Below are 27,765 nucleotides of genomic sequence, written 5' to 3'. Positions count from 1 at the left end.
AAAATAGTTTGCTGCTGCAATCAATCGAGAGTTATTTTACATCACGCAAATTTCCGTTACAAGGTACGGTAATTACAATGACTTTCCTTCCGCGTGAACCATGACAGAATGACGATAATAGTTGATTTGCTTAACCAGCCAACATGACACCGTGACATTGGCATTCTCTTGCAGTATCGTGCAATAATATTTAACTCGAATCTCCTTGCGTAGTAAGTAGTCCATAACCTATCTCCTACTACCATAACAAGCCTCCCCCACGAACAAAGAAATTTTCTACGTTCATGATAGAATTCAAACAGTGAAAACTCCGTTGCGAGAAATGAGTGCTCGTTAGTTGTATATGGAACTTCGAAAGAATACCGTCTCGTGTTCTTGCGACACAGGATTTGCAAAACTATTTGTTATTAGAAATTTTTAAACAATACTTCGATTGTTTGATTGAAGATCGTGCTCATTTTAATTACCATTTCGATTGTTATATCGTTGATATTGGAATACTAATATTTTTTTAAATCTACTTGTTATGCTTTATTTATATTTGTATTATGTCCACTTTATATTGATAAAGATCGTAATCATGTGGTAAAAAAATCCCTGAGTGTACGAAAGATCGATCGATCCATCTCGAAAATGTCATGCGAATAATCAAAAGATGCTGGAAACGGGAAGAAGAACTGTAATTAATACGTCTCAGCTTGGACTTTATTCCGATCACGGTGATCGATACTATAGAAGTCGATACAGTTCTATTACGAGGAAATTTGTAATTGGAGTTATGGTGGTAGTGGCAGTGGCATTAGTAAGTATCCAACCATAGCATCAATAAAAATCTTTTCAGTACTTAGTTCTCTCATCAGTCCTCTTAACTATTTCACATGTGAAATTTTATAATTTTAAATTTATTTAACTCTCAATATAGTCCCATTTTTAATATATTAGATTTCCTTTGCAAAAGCAACAGAACAAATGTCTTATTGCTAAGATTATTATGTTGAAGATTATTAATAATTGAAAAGAAGAATTTTTTCCACAGTCCAAATAACATTCATTCCTGAAAGAATTAAGTCTCTAAGTTTTTACCATCAATCATTTTTCTTTGTTTCCTCTTTTCAAAAAAATGTTGCATCCTCAATTAAACGAGTTATCGTATAAACTCAAACATTATAACTTACATGTATTCATTACTATTATTACATATACTCGCTATGCAAACAGTAACACACTGCTCACCTATATATCGTGTTATGTACTTTAAAGAGTATTGGTTTCTTTTACGCGGTCTCCTTACAAAAGCTATTCATCTCACAAGGAATCGTTTCGTGTACCTACTGCCACATCGAGTAAGTTCAATGACTCAGCCTGCGTGATCGAGAAACATTACGTATCGATCATTAACAGTGCATTACGTTCTACCGCGTTCGAACGCTACTGTCTGCATAGCTGTAACACTTACGATGATTTTTTAATGAGTACCAAACTATGCGCGAACGATATATCAATAAATAATACTTAATGCATTCATACCAGGAATTGGATTCATTGCGACGTAAGAAACGTGATTTTCTAATTGTTTTAATAGAAAGTTGATTTTTATGTTTTTATTTAATTCGAAATTTGTTTTATAATTAGATTATGAATGTTTATGCATTCATAAGTGTATTTAAATATGCAAAAATCTAAAGAATAATTATTAGAATATTTAGTGGGTAAAACGAGTTCCTATTTAGTTTCATTTCTTTAGTTATGTTTATACAAGTTTGAAATTGCATAAACATCCGCGATCTCTTTATAACTGATTCAAAATGTGATTAATTGTAAAATTAAAGCAACCTGACAGAAAGTAAGCGTTTAACTTTGCAATAACAAACGTTTCGTTAAAAGTAAAGTTTTTGTCATTCGGCGCCTTAATAAGACGCAATTGTGGCGAACAATAAGCGCAATTACACTTCGCGAGTTTTCTCCCATGATTAATGCAACAGGTACAGGTAGCAGAGTTAAAAATCACAATTTCACCGTGGATCTCGCCGCAGTAGATTCGCATGCTTGGCGAACCAAGCGTCTCAAAGAAGATTTCTGCGTGCTTCACATATAGGGCGTTAACTGTGTTTTGACACGAATTAACGTGTGCCTTCTCGAGAATGGTTCTCGTTTAGGTTTAATGTATAAACGAAATCTAGTGAAGAAATGTCTTTTCTTGCGAACAGGATACCAGTTCGGTTTGAATTGAGAAGTGCACTTTCCAATATCTTTTATATTGGAAAAAATCTAAAATTAATTTCACGAAATAAAATAAAATATGCTTTATATGTTTAGAAAAAGTTGAGAAAGATGAATTAATTAAAATTTAGCGCAAATTAATCTTGACAATTTTATTCTATCTCCTATTATAGGTCGGAATATTTTTATACGACTTTACATCCGCTTCATCAGTGAACAGCAAACTGAATCAAGAAACAAAGCATATGTACATCTTGCAAAATGCTCTTAAGAAACCTTCGAACTTTACGAAAAAATTGTTTAACTCGACTGTTCCGCCAGAAATGAATAGAACCAGTTCCATTTACATTCAAGATCGTTTAGACAATGATGGGAATCTGTTCCTTTACGATGAAACGACCGATCAGAAAGTAGCTGACGCAGAATTTAAGTCTCAGAACCTGAATAACTTCAAGCTAAGGAAAAGAGTGCTGAAATCGGTGGAGAACAAGGTGGACGAGTCGGCAGAAGGGAAACAATTGTTCGACAATCATGCAATTGTTTATCGTGTGAGACAAAGGTAAAATATTGTCTACGTTGCTCTTTATTGAAATAAATGATTGTATCGTGACTTTTTTTGTAACCTGACAATATAAATATGTAATGAAAATGTTCGATACGATTTCTCAAGTCATCAAAGACGTCATAAACGAACTGATATTCGTAGAGTTTCGCTTCAATCGTCAGGAACGAAGCCGAAGATTTTAATACGGTGTTACATAACGCTTACAAAACCCGTAACTGGGTTTTAAATGTCCGTCAAGTATTTATATTCGTCACATTTTTTCCTTCGTTTAAAAGTTAATGAGCATCCTCTGTAACGTACGCACACACACGATTCGTATTCGATGGAAATGTACATGAACTGATTATCTCAGTTTCATTATATCGGTGTTCCCTGCCTGTGCCTCAAGCCGGCAATAAATCAACATTACAGCCTACAGTATGTAAATCCTCAAGAAACACTTTCTACTCTTCAGCAACACTTCTTCTTCCCTCGAACATAGCTCTATTATCACTCACTTTATTAATACGCATTACGTACATCGTAGGATCGTAAGTACTAATGAATAAAAATTTCAATCTCATTTATATATTACAAATCTTTTATTTCATTCCGTATAAATCTCTGGAATTGAAACTTGAGAACTAATTGGCGGAAAAAAGTATTTCTAAATGCAATATTTTTAAATATACTTAAACAGACACAAGTACCCAGAGTTGGAAGAAGATGGAAGTTCAGAGGAGAATCGACCTCTTCCTTTTCATTGGGAATTGAAGACACCACAACCAACTGCCTTTAAACGTCCAAGATACCCTCAACTCACGCAGTACAGATATCCATACGCCTCTAGAAATATTCAGGATATCATCAAATATCTGACGAACGACGCTGACTTATCAAATCGAGGCATCAAGTTCACTGGCGTGTACGTGAATCCAAAGAAATACGATTTGTATCCTGGAGCAGGGGAGATGATGTCCAACAGCGATAGATCGGAAGAAGATGAAACTCCACCTTATCCGCTAAACGAAGATCCGTTTTATCAGTACAAACCCAAACATCCAGCGGACGTGAATTTATTGGCTACGTCCAATGTCAGGTCTGTAGAAAAAGAATCTACGTATCATTGGTGGTTGGAAACTTGGCAAGCGGAAAGAATGCAGGTTTATTTGCCCTACATAAAGTTGATAGAACCATTCTAGTGACAGAATTTTTAAAATAGGGCACGCATATTGGAAATTATTGATTATTTACACACTTACTGATTGACAGAGGAGCAAGTAGAGTATGTCGTTTGCCTTTGTATCGTTCAGCTATTTTTCCAACTACATATAATACATACTGAAAAATCTGTTTGCTGAACGTAAATTTAATAATAAAATTATTTAACTATCGTAGTTGAACATCGATTTAAATATATTACAATAATTTCTTTAGCACAAACTATTACATATAAATAAAAAATATTATAGGTACTCTGAAAATATTGCACTTAGAAAATATAACAATGCAACAAACTCTCTGGAATAAAAATGTTTTTAATTATGGAAAAGTGAAATCAGTTCGATTTTTCAGATTTTCACCGACAGGTCTTCACAGATACAACTACGATGCTTATGGACGGCCATCTAATTATTATAAACCGACGTCGATTGAATCCATGTACGAAAATCCAGCTTCATATCCGAGTAATTACGGAAAGAAGCGGAAACCGCAGCCATTCAGTGTTATGTTGGACATTTATCCCATCACTGACATTACAGAGCAAAATAAAAAGGCAAACAGGCCGAAACAAGTGCCTATGGACGATTACGAACTGCGAAGGCCGATTCAGTATAACAGAGGGCTGAAGTTTCATTCTCCACTCCCGCAATCATTGATGGGAATGTCTACTCACAATCAGGCAATGACCGACGAAGAAGAAAGACAGCAAATGATATTCCATTTGAATCTATATCCAAGAAAAAAGAGCAAGATGAGCAGGTGAAATTTTAAAATACATAAAACAAGCTGATAACCATGTTGCGTTCTTTAAATGATATTAGATCCGGTTGTGTTTCTTATTCTTAACAAACTTTTTAAGTTTGAGGAAAACACGGAAAAATCGTTATTGTATGTTATTTACGTGATTTCCCGTTTTAAATGTACATCAAAGTATTTTTTGAACATTTCCCTTGTTCAAACAAGAGTAAGATTTGGACATAGATATTTGAGGACTGCACCAGAATTAGACACTATAAATTTACTTTTTGAGACAGCTTATTCTAGTCAAAATAGAAAATATATTGACGTGCCAGAAATATGATATTTTTCTTAAGAAGTCACATTAAAGTACAAAATAAATTATATTCAGTTTTGCTCAAAATGAAACATAAATAACATTTCCACATTTCCGACTCGGCGATTACGTAAAAATTTCTGTGTGCAAATTTTTCACCCACGGTGTCTACGTTCTTGTATCGAAGACGATCTTCCTTACTTTCGATTACATAAGACTCACGGATCGCTTTCGCGAATCCACCTAGATTTATTCTCAATCGACGAAACGCGATTTCCCTGTAAACCATATCGTGCGATGGATCGTGGAATAGTTACAATGGCGATCCTGGCTTCGTTCTACGTTGTATTTATCTGCGGAATCGTTGGGAAGATCGGTAAATTCATGCGGAGAACTTTCACTGAACGTGCGACGTCGATAGGTGAAAAAATCTTGTCGAAAATGTTCGACGACTCGTTAAAGACAACCACGTGAAATATCATCGACTAAATTCAAGGTATAAACGATCGATTCGAAAATTATTCATCGTAAATTCTCTTCAACGATCCTTGCAAGATTGCCTCCTGAAATATATGCATTAATGTATTTTATTAACTGCGAAAAAAGAAATGACATCAGTTGATATATTGTCAGACAACGAGGATAAGAGTTATTAATGCCGTAATATAAAAATAACAGTTAACTAAAATAAAGAAGCATTGCTTGAAAACATTTTTTGAAAAATTTAAATGAAAATTATTCTATTTCTAACTACTACACTATATATTTTTAAGTATAATTATTATAATAGCATTGTAAAAACAATACTTAAGCTTTATCATTTGGTTTTAGGTACGATATTATTCACAGATCGGAATCCATGGCACCAGAAGATCGACAACAATTCGTGGATAAAGTATGGTCACCTTTAGAAACGATAGCCAAACATTTAGCTGTAGAACAATCAAAGTTCATGGATCAGGATAATGAAAGATCTAATCTTGCTGCCACACGATATCAAGAAACTTTTCTCGATAACAAAGACGAAATAAAAATATTACAAAAGACAAACGATTTTTCAAGATTAGGTGAAAACGAAAACCCGGATGAAACCATCACTGTCCCACCTAACCATAAATCAAGCATAGAGGAAGATTACGCTAGTACCGAAAAGTACGAGTTTGAGGCTCAGAAAATTGTAGGAACTACCACGGAGAGTGAATTGAATGAATGTAATACGACTGTCATTTCGAAAGAAATCAAAATCAATAAAACTGAAACTATCGATAATTCAAAGGATATCGACACCGTTGAAGGATTTAAACAATTCAACGACAGTGTCTCTTAAAGAGACTGCAAGAAGAAACATACGTTTCCGAGAAAGAAAAATAATAAATATTAAAAAAAATAATAAATATTAAAAAGGATATGGTTGGTCAAGGTAGCTGCGTATTTGTAATAGAAAATTGTCTAAAATCACGCAACGAATACATTAGTGTTCTTTCTTTCTAAATATATTATGATTTCTAATTATATCCTCGAATGTAATTATAGATGTCTGAACTAGACAATCGTCAATCTCCTTGAGATTTCTTCGTATTTCCCACCAGATCAAATTATCTACCGAGCTCCACCTCGCCTTGACATTTTCGTCGAGGGCGTTCGAGAGTCTCTCAAGATCTTTGCTGTAGCAATCTTAAGATATTCGTTCAACGCGATTGCTTAATAGGCCAAGAGATCGTGGTCTACAAAATTGGTATTAGTCGCTGAGTACATCTTCTAACGGAGAATCTTTAGACGACTATAAGATCTATTATCTATTGAAGTAGAAAATATTGAAATATTTTATCACAATTTAAAATTAGGAATTATACAAATTTTGTCCGAAAATTTTCAGTTATTTTCTTAAAAATTTCGAAGGAGGCAATGAAATAATTACTTATTTTGATATTACGATTATAAAATATATAATTTACAATTAGTTAAACAAAAATCATAAATCGCTACTTCTCAATTTTTACTTACTTTCTTTTTAGTTTAGTTTTGAATTTTTAGTTTCGAAGAAGATGATGAGGTTATGATTTATTTTATTCGTCCAATGTAAATTAAATAGATTCGAAAGTTGATTCTGGATCTTACAAATGTTAATGTATCCAAATTGGTATATATAAAAAAGACAGCGATATTTTTCTTTTTTTATAAACATAACTCAAATGTACAGTTTTTATTTCATCCTTAAATACTGCATATATTACAATAGCGGACGCGCATTTTCTATGACAATGTCGCGAAACGTTTTGTGAATCAGATCCGTGTACAGTCTAAGAAATATACAATTCACGCAAATTAGTTTCACTTAATACTAAATAATGTTGCACTTTACACGTGTCCCTGTAATTTGGCACGAATTTATCGATCTTACATTATAGCACCATTCGTCAACTTCGTTGCACGATTCTCGTAATTTTCTCGATGACACCGCAAATGACTATAATACAATTTATTCGTATGCTTCGGGCGTTTCCAGCAAGAAAAGCGCATTGTCAGTTCTTGAAACGTGATCCACGATTTTTCTCGTTCTCATTGAATGAATAAATTCACTGATTTTGATAACACTGTGCGTTTGAACAATTCCCTGTCAAGCCACATGCCTTGAATAAGTTTCATTGCTTTAAAATAACATTCAAAACTAACGAATAGCTACGAGCAAGTATTATAGTTGTACTCTATCTTTGATTGACGTTTGTAACTATGGTTATCAGATATATTCATCTTAGAGATTTTTTGATTAAAGAAATATCTAATTTTTCGTGAATGCTTATATTCAACGTTTCTATTGTTAATATAGCATTCAAATTATTGTTTTCATCTCGTATAATACATCACCTCTCTGGTATTTCTTCTTTCAATAATACTTTTAGGAAATAAAATCTCAATATGGCATGCTCGTTAAGTAATATCGAAATGATACAAATATTTATCCATTGAAATCCCGGTTCTGAGCTAAAAAGATTTGTCTCAAGGCGTTTTCTGTACAGAAGAATGAAAATCTTCATGCTGTTCAGTCATCGTCTACTTGTTTACGTCCTGGAACCGAGAGTACTCGGATGATAGAGAGTTGTATCCGCTCCCCATTCGTAAGGACCTTCGTGTGGTCCTAGAGAAACCATGGTACCAGGTCCCAGTGTTGTATGTGATGTGGCACTGACCATCCCTGGACCGGAAGAGACGTAACTTAATGGCGGCCGAGGCTGATCACGCAAACGGGCGTGTTTTACTTGTCGTTTGTACCTGGAAGGAACAATTAAACTAATTATAATTTTTTTCTCAAAACTCGATTACTTGTTGTTAAGAGAAGATAGTGGTTACGGATAATATATGTATAATAAGATAACGAACTTCTAAGTTGGAATTTTAAATTAAATTCCTAAATTCTTAATTTTTTCTACATTCTGAAAATCTATAGAAAACATGGGGTGATTCCAAACTTTTGATCGATAATGTATATAATAATAGCATTTAAAAATTTGGATTATTCGAAAACATATCTAATTCCTCTTACAAGTCGTAAAAGTCCAAGAAAATCATAAACACTTACTTGGCGTGCATGCAGCAAAGTGCACAACTAGAAATCACCGTAGCAATGCCAACAAGAACCGCAATGGCGAGCACCCACATCTGCGTCATCGAGGCGTCAGCTCTAGCTACCATGGCGGCGCAATGTTGCACCTTCTCCACATGATACGTCCTATAAACTTTCTTCAATTCCTCATTTTTTGGGTCAGTTAGAAGAGCTTTCATTTCGTCCAAATCATATGCTTCCTTTCCAACCATTTGGAAACAGGAACTGGTCGAAGAGAAATCCAAAGAATTGTCTTCCTTCGAATAAAACTGCGTATCGTAAACATTGACAGTTATAGGTAAAGATAGAGCTTGTTGCACAGATTTCTCAAAATCCTCCAGAGTCTTTCTGACCTCTACAGGTGGCTTCGAAAACACGAACTTCAACATGTCTCTGTCACGTAGTAGAAATATCCTCAATGTGATATTCGTCTCTCTATCTGGTGTAACCGAGTTATTGGCCGAGACAATGATTTCCATGTAACCATCTGCGTAACTGGTCATGGAACCAGTCGTTCTGAGTTCTCCAGTTTGAGGATTCAAAGACAAGTGCGAGGGAATCTTTCGTTTAGACATAGAAGGATCAACGAGGGAAGTAAAAGAAGCTTTACCCGTGCTGTAATTAATTGGAAGAGCGTCAGAGTCAGCATCGAAAGCTTCCAGAGTGATAAGACTCGTGTCTATTGGAACATTTAGACGGACACCCAATGTGACATTCTCCTTTTTAAACTTTGGCTTGTTATCGTCGATATCCAAAATCTTGACAAGAATTTGTCTTTCAGAAGGATCTTGTCGATTGTAAGGTTTTGGAACGATGTCACTCTTCTTTGTGGAAAAGGGGAAACATTTAATCGTTAGCAAATGACGATCAGCTGTCTCTCTATCGAGTCGACCGTTTGATTTGATCACTGCCGAATTATTTTCGAGTCTTTCTACAATAAACAGCCTAGCTTCGTTTCCATAGATAATTGAATAGTCGATCATTCCATTTTCTCCAATGTCTTCGTCAATCGCCTCGATCACGCCAACTTTTGTTCCAATTGGTTCTTCTTCGAATATTGTCAGTTCTATAGGTGAACTGTCTAAGTTTCTTTTAAAATGAGGCTTATGATCGTCGATATCATTCACTAGAACTTGAAGAACTCTGGTTGCCTGCTGAGGAGGACTTCCCAAGTCTTGAGCAACTAATATCAACGTATAACTATCCTTTGTTTCTCGATCTAGTAATTTCCTGGTAGTAATTAGACCAGTTTCGCTGTTTATTTTGAAGGCACTCGCGTCTTTGCCGAAGTTTCCATCTTCTAAAAATTTGAAAGTAATCTTTCCGTTTGGTAAATTCGGATCATCGGGATCTGAAGCTACGACTTGAAACACTGGACTGCCAATGGTTGAGTTTTCAGCTATGTGAGCTATTTCTTCGAGGGTGGGTCTGATGAAAAGAGGTACGCCATCATTGCTGACTACATCACCGATGTAAAGTGTCAGAATTACGTCGGAATAGAGTTCTGGCACGCCGCTATCTTGAGCTCTGATTCTCATTATGTATGGCTCTGTCCTTCCTTTGCCTGTCAATTCTCGAGCTGAATAAATTTCGCCAGTTGTGTGGTTTATTTTGAACAGTCCTAGAATTTTCGTAATCCACAAATCAATCTTAGAATTTCTTGGCGATTGATCGTATTTGAAAATTTAAAACATTTGACTCTTTTACAGTGACGATAAAGAAATAATTATTGTTCATTCCGAATTTTTCATTAGAATCAAAGAGTTAAAGAAAAAACATTAATACTTCGAAAACGGAAAAAATGTTATACTTTTGCTTACCACTTGCTTCGCCCTCATCAATGATTTCATAATTGATTATTCCGCCATTGCCTTCGTCTGGATCTGTGGCAGTAATATTCACTACACTGACACCTGATGAAGCGTTCTCAGGTATTACAGCTGTATAAGATTCTTGCTCAAAACTTGGAGCGTTATCATTGACATCTAAAACATCTACGGTCACCAAAGCTCTCGTGCTTCTCTGTTCTGCTCCACCTTGAGGCATGTCTGATGCAACGACATAAAAACGGAGAACCGACTGTTTTTCTCTGTCAAGTGTTGTATTGGTTGCAATCTATACAAATAAGGTTAGAAATATTCAAATTAATATAACATAGATATAATGAATGTAACGTAAATTCTAGTAAAATGTATAAAAATAAATTTATTTACCTGAATGTTACCAGTTATTGGTTCCACCTCGAACATATTAGCGTTTTCTCCAACTAAAGAGTATCTCACTTCACCATATCCTCTCTTAACTTCCTGTTCCGTGCTGGAACTATCCATATCCGTAGCTCTGACGTTCAATACAATCTTTGGAGGTTTTACCGATTCTAATACAGAAATTTTGTAATCCTTTTGAGTAAAGATAGGACTGTTGTCATTCATGTCTTGCACTTCGACTATCAAGTTGGCTTCCGACATTTTTCTTGTTATCTCGTAATCTCTTGCTAAAGCTCGTACTTTAAATCGAATGAACTGAAAATCACAAACCGTTGAAATCCCAAAACATAATTATGTATAGACACAGGAACATAGTTTTAAAATTATAATTTGAATAATTTAATTACAAATAGAACAAGAATAAATACTAAAAATGAGCTTAGAAATTAGAATTTATAGGATTAAAATGAATATAAAAAATTAGCTTTAAAACTAAAATTTACCTTTTGATTCAGAGCTTCATAGTCCAGCCGCTTGCTCAAAACAACGTTTCCGCTTTGAACACCCACATTCACATACCCTTCATCATCATCTTCCCTCACCAATTCAAACCTTTGAACGGCATAACCAGTAGTTGGTTCTTTGGCTGATAGCATTAGCAAAGTAGTTCCAAGAGGTTGTTCCTCTGGCACGGAAATCTTGATTGTGGGATTATTAGGCGACCATCCTGGGTTCGTAAACGTTGGATTGTCGTCGCTGTAAGCTTGGATATAAATCGTCACCTCGACATTCGTAATCTGCTTCTCTTTATCAACGACGGCGTTCAAATCTTGCACCTGAACCGTCAAAATGACTACTGCAGCCACTTGATAATCTAACACACGATTTACTGTAATTAAACCAGTCATGGAATTTATTCGAAACGCTGTTTTGTAATCATAGGAAGTTGTGCTCTTCAGAGCCACGCCAGTTTTGTCGACAGCCCTGATGGGTTCTACTAAAGAATATTCCAAATAAGCGTCTGAGTCTGGGTCTGTTGCTACTACTTTCAATACTGGTTCACCTGTTTAACGATTATTAATTATCAGCACTGAATTCTTTCTGTTGTAATTTATATTGCATGATCCTGTCGCTAGTTAACATAAGGACTGTGTCGATAACCATACCGGGAACTACATACTTTTCTTATATTTTTATATACAGTGATGTACAAGATAGTTCCAACCAGAAAGATTTTTCATTTTATATTTTAAAAGTGATATATGAAAAATTTGTTGCTAATATTGAATATGAAGACGTGGCACGTAAAAGATCTCAGTAAAACAAATGGACGCTACTATATAGTTTTATAGTTATATAATATTAGCAGAAATTTTTTTAAATATCGTTTTTGAAAGAGTATAAAATGGACATTTTATCTACCTTGAAACTTCCATGCACCACTATGTACAAACTGAGAACGAGAATATGCGATTCACTACTGTTATTACTGCCTATGAATTAACTAACAAAAGAATCATCCTGTATGTTTTTTTATTATTTTAGAACCCACCAATAGATGCTCTTTCCGATACGTAAACGAGATACGTCGACTCGTTGAACATCGGTGGTTTGTTGTTCACGTCTACCATATTCACTGTGACAGTTGTCGTAGCGGTTTCCCTAAGTGGTGTGCCAGAGTCTATGGCGTAAACTATTACTTCGTACTTTTCTCCTCCGGTTTCCAAATCCAAACGAGCATCTAGTGAGACCGTGATAACACCAGAACTAAACAATTCATAACAGATTTTAATATTTAATATCTATAATATATTATTCTAGATCTGTGAAAACATTTATTGAAAAAAGCATTTACGAAAATTGTTACGTATTTGTCTTGAATAAATTATAGAGATGTAAATTATGGTGTAAATTACCTAGAATCTATGACAAAATTATCTTTAGCACCGGAAGCAATGTGATACTGCAACAAGTTGTCTCTTCCATCAGGATCGTTTGCTACGACTCTAATGACTTCCGTTCCTGGCGAAGCGTTCTCCAACAATCTTGCTCGGTAAGTGCTAGGTCCTGGTACATTAGATTTGTAATTTCCACGGAAAATGGGTTTTTGGTTTCCAGGTACTCCAACCCTTACTGATAATTTTGCTTCGGAATATAATGGCGGCGTTCCAGCATCCGTAGCACGAATTATTAATTCGTAAATTCCTCTTTCTGTGTCGTCTGAACGCACTGCTTTCGCCATTGTCACTTCTCCGGTCTCTGAATTTATCTGTAAAAATATTGTTATTAATTCTGTGCACAAAATAACTTTTATTAATAATTTACAATAAAGATATGCAAATAGGACTTTATCGGATTGCTAATTTTTATTCACTATACTCTGTGGTGGATTTAACGCTTTGGTTGCCTGAAGCTAATAATCATTTTCAGCTAAAACGAATTGAAAAATGTTTAACCTGGCTTCTTTCTTAAATCAATAGGAAATTAATATTTACATTTAGAGATCTTTTGATTAATCTGTCAAAATGATATTCATTTAGACGGTGAATTCATGTGTAGCAATTAAAATACGCACGATGGCCAGTCCAAAATTGCTTTTAAAACTCCTCGAAATTGTAAGCGAGAAAGATTCTCTTTTTTTCACGTATTTTAGAAAACGCAAGGATCCTCTAAAATGTTTTAGAATGGACTCATCGAATGCTCATTTTGGCCAAGTTAAAATTTTGATCTCACCCCTTGAATACTAACAAATGTATTTAATATGATTCTGATAATCGTTTATTAATCTTTTTTCCAACCACTTTGGGGCCTCCTTGGTGTTCCGAGGCCCGAATCTTATCGTGTCATTGGTGTCAAGGTAGGTCTGCCTCTGATTATACCTAAGCTTATTTCATCTATTTTTACTCTTTCATATTTATCTGACAACAACACGTACCTTGAAAACACCGTTCGTCATACTGTTATGCGAACTGATAGAGTACGTTACTTTCCCATTTCCCTGTGCTGGACCATCGACATCAGTGGCTCTAACAAACATCTGTGGATCGAAACTTGTTGCTCCTTCGCGGACAGTTCTCGTATATTCGTTTTGTTCAAATACTGGCTTATTGTCATTAACATCGTCCAATTCTATCAGAATATTCACAGCAGATACTCTTCCACCTCCATCTTTAGCTTCCATCGTCAATGAATACGATTTCTGAGCTTCGTAGTCCAATGGTTTTGCTATTGAAACTCCACCTGTTTTTAGATTAGTTTCGAATTTGTCAGCTCCGAAACCACGTAGAGTGTAAGTCAATTCACCAAAAGAACCACTGTCGTAGTCTCTTGCGAACACATCGCCGAATCGTGTGCCTATTTCCGCGTCTTCTGGCACAGATAGTTTGTACACCGATTGAGAGAATTCTGGACTGTGATCGTTGGCGTCCATTAACTCTACGTGAACTCTACTTATGGCCACCTAAAATTTATTTATTAATATATTACTTTTCATACATCAATTGTTATACAAATATTTATGCGTATATGGTCAAAGATAACATGGAAGTTCTATAGAAACAAATCTAGGAATTGTTAAGAATGTATCTATTACTGTGTTAAAAATATTTATATGTAGACTAGGAGTATTTATACAAAATATGGAATTTATATCTTTAATTCTAGAAATTTATTTTATCTAATAAACATCATTCCAAGTATATTGTATTGTATTTGTATGTTATATTCTTATAGATTCTTGCATATTATGGTGTATTTTTTGTAGTACATCTTCAGATTTTTCGTAAATGCATAAAAGTCCATGGTCTATTTACAAATTATTGACGACAAATTCGTACCACTTCATTTGCAACCACTGCAACAACTTCGAACTCGAGTTTCCTTTTAGCGAGGTCATCCACATCATAATCCAAGACATTGACATCTTTTGCTTTAACCACAACTGGCACACGACCTTGAGCTTCCACGGGACTAACAATGAAAGCCTTGCTAATTCCAGGATAATCCGGCGCATCTCTAAGAGCCAATCTATACTTCGCATTCTCTCCAACATCTCCGTCACTCACTATCATATTTAATCCCGGTAAAGGTGTACCCTTACCTATGTCTTCTGAAATTTTTATATTGAAGTACTTCTCGTTAAACACAGGCATCAAATCGTCAACATCTGTGACGACTATCGTGACAATCGAGGTTGCAGTGTCTGCTGGGATCTCGTTATTGATTAATTCCGTAGCTTTCACTTGGAACGTGTAAATCCCACCATTTTGTAGGATTCTAGGATCCTCTCGATCGAGGGAAATGTTGGTGGTAACCAGTTTGCCTACTGTCACGTCACCCTCTCTCGATACTTCGAGATCAAAGTGGCCTGATTCCTCGTCTTCGAGAGTTAATAGGAGAATTCTAGGTTCACCCGTGTCACCGTCTCGCGCTCTGATTGTTAGGATCGTGTGACTAGCTGGCGTGTTCTCCGGAAGTGCCGCGCTGTACGGCGCGTTCAAGAACACGGGCGGCTGATCCTGAAAGCAATTTATGCAATTTATTTATCATTTACAATCCGTAGTAAATGTAAATCTCTGATTCAAAGGTTTGCTAGTGGATGGTACTGGAGCAAGAGATGTATCCTGCTTATTTGACTTCAGCTTTTGATCAAAGCTGACACAGTATGTACTGCAAAAACTATGCCTATTGCTTTAAAATCTGTTGCAACGTTTCTTACCTCTTTCATGTAAAAAGATTTAATTTCAAGCGCCAACCGATTATTTTTGGTAAAGAATTTTATATTCTAGGTCTTGCATTTAATTAATTGTACTCTCATAATAATACTTATATTTGTGCAATATTTAAACCGAAAATACAGTTATTCAGCATTATAGTAATTGTGAAATAAAAATGTTACAAAAGTTGTATATCTTACCAGTATACCCAAATTCGTTCATCACCATGTTGAACTATCTGATTTGTAAATATGACTATTTCAACCAACTATTTTAACAAAAATACGTATTCAACCACGAACAGTGTTTTAATAGTATTTTAACAAAATATTTATATCTATAATCTATTGATTTAGAGATAAATAAATATCTATAATCTATTGATTTAAAGATAAATAAATATCTGTAATCTACTGTCAAATATCACTAGTATCATCTCACTTGGTTTTTTATTTGTTTTGAGTAATTCTCATGATTCCTAGGAATTAATTAAAAGAATTTGAGACCGTTATCTAACGGAGGATTTCAAGAATGATTAAAGTTTGTGTTAGAACGAACGAAGGAAAACGTTTACCGTTCTGGTGAAAGTTATTTCGCGAACAACGCGTACACATAATAGGACGTTCCACGAACAGAGTCACTAGGTAACGGCCTGCGCTTTCCTGCTTAGATTATCGTAAACAATCTTACTAACTAATACGGAATGATCACACTGGATGTACAGTTACATCCGCGGTTAGGTCGAGACCTACTTACCTGAACATCGAGAACATCCACGGCTACTGTTGCTCTGGCCTGTAACCTTTTCGATACATCGCTGGCACCGTCTACAGCCAAGAGGTTGATCAAATACGAGTTTCTCCTCTCGTAATCCAGAGACTTCGACAGGGTGATCTGTACGTCGTATTTCCCTTCCGTCAACTGAAAATGTAGTTTTTGATTTATAAGCTCAATCGACTTTTCGTTGAACGATCGTAGAAGAGAAATTCGAGCATCGGATGTAAATAATTGGCAATTTTTCTTAACTTAATGATATTTTCGTTGAAGAAATGGTAGAAGGGAAATTTAAGTATTGAATGTAAGTACTTAAGAATTTAAGGATAGTATAGTGTACAGAAGAAATGAATAGTTGAAAATTTTGGCATGTAGGATATAGAGAAGTAAAAATATATGTATATAATAGGATCTGGAGAAGATATAGTCAAGATCTTAGAAAGATCGTAGAATGTAAAGAAGTAATTAACGGAAAATTTGGATATCATATAATATAGAGAAGCAAATAACTGAGAATGTACGCAAAGTTGAATGTAGAACATAAGTAAAAATTCTGGATAGTAATTACATTTAGTGAATTGCTACGAATTGTTTGTTACAATGAAATGTCAAGGTTTCTACCTTTTCTGTAGAAACGTTGAAGACCTCGCAGACATCATCGTCTCGCGACGTAGAGACACACTGCACGTGAATATCTGCGTTTACACCACCATCGAGATCCGTGATTGTGATTGTACCAGGTGGAACTAGAAGACCACCCACGTGTGCGCTTTCTGGCACCCTGGCTGCATAAGGTCTGCCATGGTATACCGGTGGATTATCATTCTCATCTAACACCGCTATCTCGCGTCGGAGGGATACTGTATTGGGTTCTGATCCTGCGATCCCTTCATCTAATAGAATATTGATTTTAATATTACTCATAGATATCTCTCATTGTCTGGTAAATAAAAAGTGTACGTTTTAACACAAGAAAATAAGGAATATTGTTTGATGAATTGAGTTGCTATTTTCATAGAAGAAATTTATAAATGAAATTATTTCTATGTATACTCATGGAGGCTTAGAAATTTTCAAGATAATTCTTTATATCAATTCTTATGTGTATCTTGTTGTTCAAAGACATTTGTATAATTTCTTTATCGAGCTTCTCAAATAAAGACTGAAATCAAAAGTTTAAAGATATAGTCGCGTAATAAATATAGAAAAGAAACTTCACCGAAATCTAATTGCACAATCGAGTCATCACTATTCCGCTAGCATATCGGTCATCTAATGCTCTACATATACCGTCATCTATTCATTGATATTCTACAGTAGCATTGTAACGGAATATCTATAAAAACAGTGTAGTTACCCGTTATACTGATGATCACTTCGATCAAATCCTGGGTCTCCCTGTCTAGCGCCTTTCTTAAAACAACTACACCGCTGTCCCGATTCACAGTGAAGTATTCACCACTGATCGAATAATGTAACTTGGATCCTTCCGGATCTTCTCCTTGAAGAGTGTATACAGGTGCACCTGGAGGTGTGCCTTCTGACACGGCCAGTCTGGCCATGTCTCCACCTTGCACGAAATGCGGCGCTCTGTTGATCACCTGACCCCATGACGAAGACCACGTGGAGAGTGTAAAGAGCAAAATTGTCCACATCGTCACCTGCAGGTTAACGAAATAAATATGTTAAATATTCTTTTACTTTTAAGTTTTGAATATTAATTTCGATACAGACAATTGATGCGAAATTTAAAAATATATTTTCAGTATATTTGCGATTCAACCGATTTATATTACTAACGATGCAACACTCGAGAGCGTAGCTCATGTTCCTATTTAAATAGTATATATCTCTAATAAATTTTTAATTTAAATCTGTCAGATCACATAGTTTTGGCATACAAAATGTTAACAATTTTCATCCCTCCATTTTCACCAAGCCTAAGATCCAATTCTAGCTCGTTGGAAACTTGTTCTTTTTATAATTAGAGGTTCTTTAATTATCGTGGGATGTTTGACATCGCAAGACCATTGTCTTTCATTGCTCGCTGTATAATTTGAGAATGTAAATTAACAATCATAATGCTATTTACTGATATGTACAAGGACCATCATTAGCATCAGTGGTTGACGTTGCATTTGTTGAATAACGGTTATTTAGTGGACAATTAGAAAGTGGATTCAAAGATGAAAATGTTGGGTGTAAGAAGAACAATTCCGCGGCTTATGTTTGGAACTTTCATTAAACAAATTGAAACATGAAGTTTTATACATAAAAGCGCGTTCTCTCTTGCGTGAAAGGTGAACACTTCCTACATTGTGATTCGTCACGATTCCGTTCACTTCCGGTCATCGAAACAAGCGTATCTTAATAATTGTACCGCTTTAAATAATGCAAAAAACAACATCTCCGCGTTCATGGTAATGTTTTCTCCTATAAAACCACATATGATATCCTATATGACTACAAAAATTTGAGAAACTGACAGAAAAAAGACAATAAATTTTATGGTCTATCAACAATTACGACAAACGATAAATTATATGACCAATAATCGCTGTGAAACTTCGGTTTCAAATTATCCGTTCCCACACAAATTTTATACAAAAGTATTCAAGCTAATTTAAAGTATATAAAAAAACGTGCTCTTGTTATAAAAGCTAATAGGTGAAACAAAGTCTTGTTACATTTCATTTCTCTAACTGCATTCACAAATATCTAAATTTCTATAAACGTCCACACTCTAGTGATATTTATATATTTCCATGTATAGCGATATTTTATATCTCCACATACCTACAAGACCACTCACTTTCTATCCAAACAACGATTAATTACACAGCAAATAGACATCACTCAGATAATAGTTCGATCAACGTCTTCAACTAGAAAGGAAACTATCGAGAAGAAGTTAACCATAGGTGAGCTCGAGAGCCATCTGAAATAAGCGTACGTGCATTTGTTTCTTGGACGTTGTTGGGATCAATGTTCGCGGTCTCTGTTGGAAAAATACGACGCATAGACGAGTGGGCAGGAGAGAGGAAATGGTTAAATACTGCGGAGGATGCAACGATCTATCGGAGCCACCGGTTACCACCCATATAAAACGCGGCAGCGACCGAGCCGCGTTCTTTCTGTGGCATTCCGAAAAAATGCTTTCAGGCGAACCACCAGCCAGCGGTGCAGCCACCGAGTACGGTGACTGAATGACTTGTAGCGGGTGAGCACAGTCAGTGAAAAGCCGTTAGAAATCAGATTCCATTTCAGGAGTTCGCGGTATTCTTGTGCTGCGATCCGTAAATTAAATTGTCCTATTAGTCGTCGAACATTTATCTACGCCTTCATTATCGTCCTTCTGTTTTAATTAATTTAAGCTTTTAAAGTGTACAAATGAATTTGGTGTTGGTGGATAATCGCGTTGCTTTTATGGATAGGATTTAGCAAAAAAGGTAATTGTTGCTCTTATCTTTAACGAGATACTAGAAAAAAGTACAAAATTACTTTCAGATAATTAATATACCTCAAATCTTAAGGATTAAGAAATACTTTGTAATTAAAATTTGTATGAGTGAAATATGCATATTATAGAAAAATATGTATGAGGCAAAATAAGGTTAATAAATACTGTAAAATAAGATTCCTAAAAAGATCTGCATACACGCGCATAGTTCCGGAATATATTAATAAAAGGCGTAAAAGATTCGAATCAGAGTTGGAATTCGTCGAACAAGAAAATTTAGAATGCAAGTACTGACCGCGATCTTCGTTAATCAGAGTGTGTAGTAATCGATTAAGTATTTTTTCGTGAAAGCAGCATTCCAAACGACTTTTCCTGGTGGTGTAAACGGAAAATAATATTTCAGCGTGATTTCAAGATCAGCATACGAAATTTCATGGGCCGATGAGTAGCGCGTATTAATGTTGCGCAGGATTGTTAAGAACTTTGTGGTAACTTTCTAGTAGAGTCTCCAAACAGATTCCGAACAAATGTCTTGCACAACAGCATCGGCTTGGATAAATGCAGATTGCGTTCTATACTATTCCGCCTCTATCATAACTCTCACTCAAGACAGCAATTTGTGCGGAATCAAAACCACTCGACCAATAATATTTTTCTGTAGCATTTAAGTGGAACTGCAACAATATTCATTTAGACTCTGGTATTCAAAGGCCAAGTATGTGGAGCAACATGATGGATTACGAGGTTAATAGGAAATCGTTCAGATGAATTGCAGAATTTAAAACACAATGGGTTATGTTAGAATAAATAATACACAGCATGATTTCTACCCATAAAATTAAGGTAGGTACTAGAATGAAATCACATGTGATTATTGCAATTTATCCTTTTTATGAATGACAGCTTACCTGTTCTTTTTATTAAGATAGGTTTGAAATGTACCTGTCATAAAAATATTGCATATAAGTTACGCAAACTACTCTTATAAATTATTTGCATCATATAGGAATTTCTTTAAACTGTGAATTTGAAGTTTTCTCTAAATTACTGTATGATAGAATAGACGAATGTAATAGACAAATAATAAAATATTTTATAATATATGATTAAAAAGCTCCGTTTATATGAATTTGTTGGGGGAAATATAGTTTGTATAGCTAATTGGAGTTCATTTTCATCACCACCTGTGACCTTTCGTCTAATTTTTTGCTTAATTTTGAAAATTTTGAAACTGTTCATTTTGAAGGCTTCAATGAGAACCAGCTGAAAGTAATACGTGGGAAGCAATCATTCTGCGAAGAGAAACAAGCGACGACTACAGGACAGTATACTAGCGATTTTCCGGTGACTTCGTACCACTAGTTGACTTCCGTGTTCAGAAGGTTGTTATCAAGTATTGTCTTCGGCAAACCTAATTATTAATCATGTGAAGCTACTAGAAATTTTGTATGATACAGGAAAGGCAGGAGACCTGCTACCTTGTTGAAACAATTCTTACAATTATTTCACACCGGAACCTTAATCATAGAATTAATTTTGAGTATCTTTAAATACCACCAAAAGAACACGTTGCTATGATCTTGACTCATAGTTAAACACAAAAAATTTTACACAAAATAGATAATATTTAAAGTCCTTATGAAGTCATTTAGATTCAAATATTCGTGCATCACTATATTACCCAACAATGGAGAAAGGCTGCAACTATTAAAGAAGCAATTTCTAGCACATTGACATAAAGTTTTCACAGCTTACTACATTTATTATATGTTCTGATAATATTAGTGATTTGTTTAGCAAATTATTATATTAGGCGTGCAAACTAATTTGGACTTTTGATTCTTAGATTTATCTATTTCTAACTTAAATTCAAATATTTTTTCTATCTTACAGGAGTTTTATGAAATAAAATCTACAATTAATGTAGTTTCACACTTATTATAGTTAATGAAATAATAAGAACGGTTTTGATGATTAAAATATTATATAATGAATAGAATTTCCATTTTCTTTCTAAAGGCACCGAATCCATTTACATTTATAATACACATCTAATATTTTACTTCCTTTTTTCACAGTTGAGCAGTGTAGAAGAGGAATTGACAACGAAACATACAAGGAAATTTACATTTCCTCATAAACCGCTTAAATAGATTCAGCAATAACAAACAGACTCGAAGTATTCCAACATTGGTACGATTTCTATTATAATGTGTGCAACGCGGAAAAGCATGGAACGTTAAAACTCATGACCAAGAGTATACTTCTACTGTTTGAAGACTCGTCCGAGATTCTGAACAGTGTAATTGTAATTATCAGCGACGTAACATAAAACGATACGGCTAGATTATGCAATGGATTCAATTCTAGCCAGAAAGAAATTCACGGATCGCGCTTTCGTCATTCGCCATGAACGAACCATAAAACACACCATGAAATCCCGCAGAAATAATAGTAAACGGAATATTACACCGTAAGCGCAACGATCGCCGACCACAATGTATTTACTAAGCGCGATTCTCAAATATAAGATATATATATAATAAGATATATATATATAAATCCTTTAAGATTATGGAGAAGGATGAAAATAAAGGAGATAAGGAGAACACAAAATTATTCAAATAGAAACAACGCCATGCTCTATTTAATAATGCATGATCCCATTATTCATGATGTTAAACGAATTCGAATTCATGACGTTGTCTTGTATTCCTTATGAATTATAGTTGATGGTAACTACCGCAATGCATGCAATTTGCTGTTCAAAGTTTAACTGCTGGTGCTTCGTTATATGGGTCATCGTGATTTAAAACATGATTAAAATAACAAGATAAAAGCATTCTATGCGCCTCAATTTTGAAATAAAAGTGGTCATTACCTTCAATCAATTTGAAACGATGAAATTGATCTGCTCGTTAGGTAGGGGAAGAAAAATATATTCTTGGCCTTTAACTAACAATATCTGTACACACGTATATTCTATCTTATCGAGATTTTATATCCAGTTAGTTGATAATACATTTGTTTAATGTATCACGATCTTATTTTATTACTGTGATGATTTGTTCATTTAGACGTTAGTTTTAAAGAGAATTGATTGTAGCCATCAATGAAGATAGTACTGTAAAATAATCAAGAGCTCAAAGTGATACTATAAAATTGAATAATCAACTACTCGAGAAAGTTATAACTGTTTCCTCGCTCCTTTATTGCAACACATGTATCAATTAAAAGAACATGAACTTCATTTCAAACAGAAATGAAAAACAAAGTCAGGAACAAAATGAATAACTACTTTATTAATATTTTATGATTTTTCATTAACTATAAACATATCGATTTCAAAACATAATCGTTAAAACGCTGAAATTGAGCTCAATTTCATGAACTGTTGTTCGATCAACAAGGAAACCGGTTTCATCATTGGCTAAACGTATTTCGCCATTTATTACGCGTTGCGACGCTCCGTGCAAGAATTAATTCCTGTGTTATCTGATAGAAAGCTTTTCTCTTTGCATTTGCTTCCGCACGTTCGTTTCCCGTGAATGAAAAATACTACGTAGAAATTATACACCGCGGTGCATGGTGATGTGTCACAATAGAATTTGCTGAAGTAATACGCGGAAAAATATGTCACGGTACTAGCCATTTTTCCAACGCGATACATATTCCAATGTACTCAAAACACTACACTGCGCCGCGGAGAAACTCGAATACATTAGCCGTTCGCTCGATAAATTATTTTCCATTTAGGTCGATCGTAAAAAAGATAATGTAATGTTCGTTTCGCGTTCGTTAATGTGGATCAAAACTTATACTACTATAATTTGAAATGAATTTAAAGAGTTGATCATAAATTCATAATCGTTTAAAAAATTACTTAACTCCTTAAATGCAGCGTGTTACTGTTTTGTTTTAGTTGCACAATACCTCTTTTTAGTGAATTGAGAAGTGCAAACGGAATTTACATTTAGAATTTTATGTAAAGTAGAACAATTTAGACAATGAACTGGATTTGTATATTTTGTAATATTCACTTGTAAATCGTTGCTGCTATTATACAAGAGAATATATTAACACTGGTAATTTGTAACTCGCAACTTATGAAGTTTTACTAGTATAATAATTAAACAAATTAATTCGATTATGCAACAGGATCTTAGTAATGTTCCAACATATTTCCTAGAAAAACCAAGATTATTCAGAATCTAACAGATGGTAGTGAATATACTATTTTAATAAAATTACGTTCTTCAAGTATTGCGACCACTCAACTTTTACTTATTTTCATGGTTGAGCTACACAATTTCCTAGATTACACATAAGCGTAATATTACAACATTACCTAAAGCACTTTATCCTAATCAATTCTAAATTTTCAAAATCTAAAATTCTGTACAAATATTTACCATATCCATTTTACAGCTTAGGCACTTACTACGTAAACTCCCGAGACATTGTGTATACACGCAACAATCCCCAAATTACAAAAGTCCACAGTGGAATTCACGCGTGGCAAACATCTATCACATTCTCGCCTTTGAGACCAATTTCCCGGAGAATTTCTGTGCAAATAAATTACCTAGATTCGTTCATTGACCTAGATACGCTAAAAAAAAAAAAAAAAAAAAAATCGCGTACCAAGCACGAACGGCTCGTAATTGGTTTTCGATACCGGCAACAAGCATTTCGAAACGCGTTTCTTGTGAAATTTCGCGAACAGTCATCGCGGTGATACCGGTCAGGCCAGCAACATTGGCGTAGGATCTATTCTCACTGTTTCTCGGAGTGAAGCGCCCGGTTTGATTCGTATCCGCGATACCGATTTTCTCTTCGGGTTGCGCGAAAAGCAAACGAGTACGCGCGGTTAACTGTTCCGTGCTGATCGTACGAGACCCGACGTCCTAGACTCGTTAATCGCCGAGAAAGGAGAAGAGGCAGAGCGAAGGCAGGCCACAGAAAAGCGAGAGGAAGACGGAGTAGCCGGCGAGAGGAAGAAAAAAAACCGTTATAGAGGCCCCCTCTACGATCCACACCATTACGTTACGCGCCTGGCATCCTGACACTGTGTGACCAGGTGATGCCCAGGATGAATGACTACCATCTTGTCACGCGCTTCTTTCTGCCCTGTCTTTGCATTTTTGCTACACAAGACGCTGCTGTTCCAGACTATACTGTGTACCGGATAGACGTGTCATTAATACGGTTTCTTTAACACTGGAACCGTTAAAGTGTTTAATAAATCAGTATATTATAAATTAATGCTATATATGTATATAATTACTGTAATATAATGAAAACGAACAAGTACATAAAACTACTTTTCTATCTCTACAGGAAATAAAATTAATTCTATTAAAACAACTATGATTTTAGTAGCAACAAAATTAAAAAACATGGAACCTGTCGTTTTAAGGAATTACGTAATTCTAATGTGGTGAAAGTAATTATGGAATTTTTGCAGAATTCTTCCAGTTTTCCTACGGATTATTTCGGATGCTATTCCTCTAATCTTAGAGTTACTTTAATATATACTATTCCTACTGTGGACAATTTTTTAAAGAAATTTGCAAGCAGAAAATTTCAAGACCTAAAGGTGATGGAAATTTGTACATAGACCAACGCATTAATGAATGACGGAATATTGAAATAAGTGTAAAAATTTAATAGCACAAGTATCTAAGTTTTATGTAATAATAAAAATCTCACAATGTTTACGAAGAAAAGATCTGATGTACATTATGTCTTCATTGGTTGATCAAGAAAGCTGTAAGTTGCAAAAATGTCTTTCGAGCAACCTTGAGGAACGCATGTTTGGTATTTGCGAGAAAATCAACCGATTAATCTCTGAACGTGTTAATACATGTATATTCAAGCTTTTCCTGCTCCACGAACTTGACACCGGTTCCTTGAAACCATGACTTCGACTAGTGCACTCGCTGGTCAGACTGGTTTTCCTCGAACTGGCGAAAACGATGACGGGAGTTCGGCATAGTTTGTCACTATTTTATTATTTCTGAGTCATATAAATGGAATGTGTAAAAAATATCCTTTAACAAATGTACATTCCTGACAACAAGACTGGCTGGTTTTAACTTTTCATTTTCCCAGCCTTTCGCAGATCACTGAAATATTTAATATGATTGTTTAAAGTTTCCAGCCGACGACTTTAACTATCTCTCGATATAAAGGTCAAGGAAATACCAGTAAGATCGAGCCTAATAGAGAGTTACCTTACACAGTTGGTCTCAACTTCATCAAGATTTATACATATTTATAACTCCACTTTTATCGGTTCAATTCGTATTCTATCTAAACCAAACTCTACGCAACAACGCGTGTATCAAGTTTTCACGATGCTACCTCGATAGTAGCACGTGACTAAAACAAAAACAGGAAATCGAAACGTGCCTGAACGTCAATGAATTTTTATGGAAGATACGTTGTATAGGATATTTCCTTTCACATATCCACCCGTTCGATTCACAATATTATTAAACCAAAGGACCCTTAAATGAAAATTATTCCAACAAATATAGCGAACAATAATTAAAGTAACGTTTAATAATCCAATGAATGTTGCTTTGAACTTTCGTTCGGACTCGATCAATCACTTGAAAGCAAAGAAATACCATCTGCCAAGGACCTTACCTCATAAAGTCGGTCCAAGATCCTTCTTCCTCGCAGCACCGTATCAACTCATCATCACACCACGTGTATTTCCGTTTGGGAGATCACTCGTTTAAAAAATAACATTTAGAAAGAATCACGTACATACACTCATACCTCATGACGCATCGGTACACGAGTGTGTCTAACACGACTTATATCCTCTATCCTCTCGGTTTCATGAGTCGTTGTCGTTTCGAAAAAGAACCGATGTCTGTGCCAGCCAATGGACAGGTCTATACTGCATCCTAAGGAGGTATGCGGCCTCTGCTATGGGAGTGGAAGGAATGGAGAGAGAGAAACAGCTCGCCGCGAAGGAGAGACTACAGTCCGTGCCCGGTAACTGTGAGCGAAAGGGGGGCGAACCTTTTTGATTCTTTTGTACCTCGACGTGCCAGGTGAGTCTCTTTCGTGGTTCCATCGTGACTGGGATTGTGACGCGAAAGGGATCCAAACAAAATTAGCGAGAACTTTCCTTGGTGACATTATCTGAAAAAATATTTTATTTTCGTCATTTTTTATTGGCGGGAAAACTTCTATTTTTATGTGTATATATGTACACTTTATCCTTGATTCATAGTTTAATGATTTAATAGTTGAGAATCAAAGATATTATTTGGAACAAATGAAACCTATTTTAGTCTTAAATTTTAGTTATGAGTATTTATGTTCTAGGGTTAAATATGTTTGCAGCAAAATTGAGATCACAAATTATCGTATTCATCATTTATTATTCATCAGAAGTTGAATGTTGTGAAACACTTTTTACTTTAGAACTTTTTGCTTCCTAAATTAATACTTTCACGTCGTCGTGTATATCAGAAATTCTCTGTTACTAATGACAAACTAGGATTCTAGTAATAAATCGAAGAAATATATCACATACCATTTCCCATTAAAGCTCCCAATTAATTTTTCTTGCTTTCGCCGACGTCTAATAGCGCCAAAACAAGTCCATTAAAGCGTCTCCTTGCACAATTACATAATCCCTACTATTTTCATCTCCGTAAGAAACGCGGCGGTATCCATTAATTCCCTTAATGTCCCTTAATGTCCTTGTTTTTCCCATATAAAACTAGAAAGTTCAAACTACGGAATGAAACGGCATCAGGAATTGCTACGAAACATACACAATAATCATTCCGCAATCCTCCGTGTCTTGCAATGATACTTGTTCTTAACGCTATCGTTAGTCCACTTTCCTAACTCTGTCCACTTTTCCATATTCACGCAACCAATCTAAACGCGATTCTCATAGAGAAAAAGATACGTGCACAGTACATATCAGAAATTT

The 27,765-nt window shown here is 35.1% G+C and overlaps 2 protein-coding genes across 9 annotated transcripts; one reads left to right on the top strand and one right to left on the bottom strand.

Moving 5' to 3' along the window:
* Positions 1-655: 655 nt before the first annotated feature.
* On the top strand, positions 656-6,369 carry LOC100646431. The gene is made up of 5 exons (XM_003399436.3): positions 656-802; positions 2,394-2,779; positions 3,465-3,863; positions 4,340-4,747; positions 5,874-6,369. Exons 1-5 carry the CDS (start codon positions 656-658, stop codon positions 6,367-6,369), a joined length of 1,836 nt encoding a protein of 611 aa, XP_003399484.1.
* An 861-nt stretch (positions 6,370-7,230) lies between these two features.
* On the bottom strand, positions 7,231-26,739 carry LOC100649107 (cadherin EGF LAG seven-pass G-type receptor 2). Of its 8 annotated transcripts, none has more exons than XM_012314537.3 (14): positions 24,580-24,731; positions 24,212-24,367; positions 17,697-18,000; positions 16,961-17,232; positions 16,322-16,486; positions 14,687-15,367; positions 13,786-14,310; positions 12,767-13,119; positions 12,403-12,617; positions 11,354-11,913; positions 10,857-11,165; positions 10,464-10,758; positions 8,620-10,264; positions 7,231-8,312 (listed from the first exon to the last, which is right to left on the bottom strand). In XM_012314537.3, the coding sequence occupies exons 2-14, from the start codon at positions 24,218-24,220 to the stop codon at positions 8,102-8,104; spliced, it is 5,544 nt and encodes a 1,847-aa protein (XP_012169927.2). In that variant the 5' UTR covers positions 24,221-24,367; positions 24,580-24,731; the 3' UTR covers positions 7,231-8,101. The 8 variants fall into 8 exon arrangements, with proteins under 8 accessions (XP_012169927.2, XP_012169932.2, XP_012169928.2 ...); XM_012314542.3 differs by having other exon boundaries at positions 24,241-24,367; XM_012314538.3 differs by having other exon boundaries at positions 24,212-24,411; positions 24,580-24,727.
* Between the last annotated feature and the right edge of the window lie 1,026 nt (positions 26,740-27,765).

The sequence above is a fragment of the Bombus terrestris genome, chromosome 12, assembly GCF_910591885.1.
Source record: "Bombus terrestris chromosome 12, iyBomTerr1.2, whole genome shotgun sequence".
Taxonomy (NCBI): Eukaryota; Metazoa; Arthropoda; class Insecta; order Hymenoptera; family Apidae; genus Bombus; species Bombus terrestris.
The sequence above is the reverse complement of the archived record's forward strand: the minus strand, read 5'-3'. Positions and strand labels throughout refer to the sequence as shown.

Excerpts from the sequence above, each read along its gene's own strand:
- LOC100646431 (XM_003399436.3), top strand. The coding sequence starts at position 656 with ATGCTGGAAACGGGAAGAAGAACTGTAATTAATACGTCTCAGCTTGGA. Across the intron at positions 2,780-3,464 it reads GTTTATCGTGTGAGACAAAG|ACACAAGTACCCAGAGTTGG; the intron begins GTAAAATATTGT and ends ATACTTAAACAG. Across the intron at positions 4,748-5,873 it reads AAAAAGAGCAAGATGAGCAG|GTACGATATTATTCACAGAT; the intron begins GTGAAATTTTAA and ends ATTTGGTTTTAG.
- LOC100649107 (XM_012314537.3), bottom strand. Across the intron at positions 15,368-16,321 it reads TGGATGTTCTCGATGTTCAG|GATCAGCCGCCCGTGTTCTT; the intron begins GTAAGTAGGTCT and ends AATTGCTTTCAG. Across the intron at positions 14,311-14,686 it reads CAGTGGTTGCAAATGAAGTG|GTGGCCATAAGTAGAGTTCA; the intron begins GTACGAATTTGT and ends AATAAATTTTAG.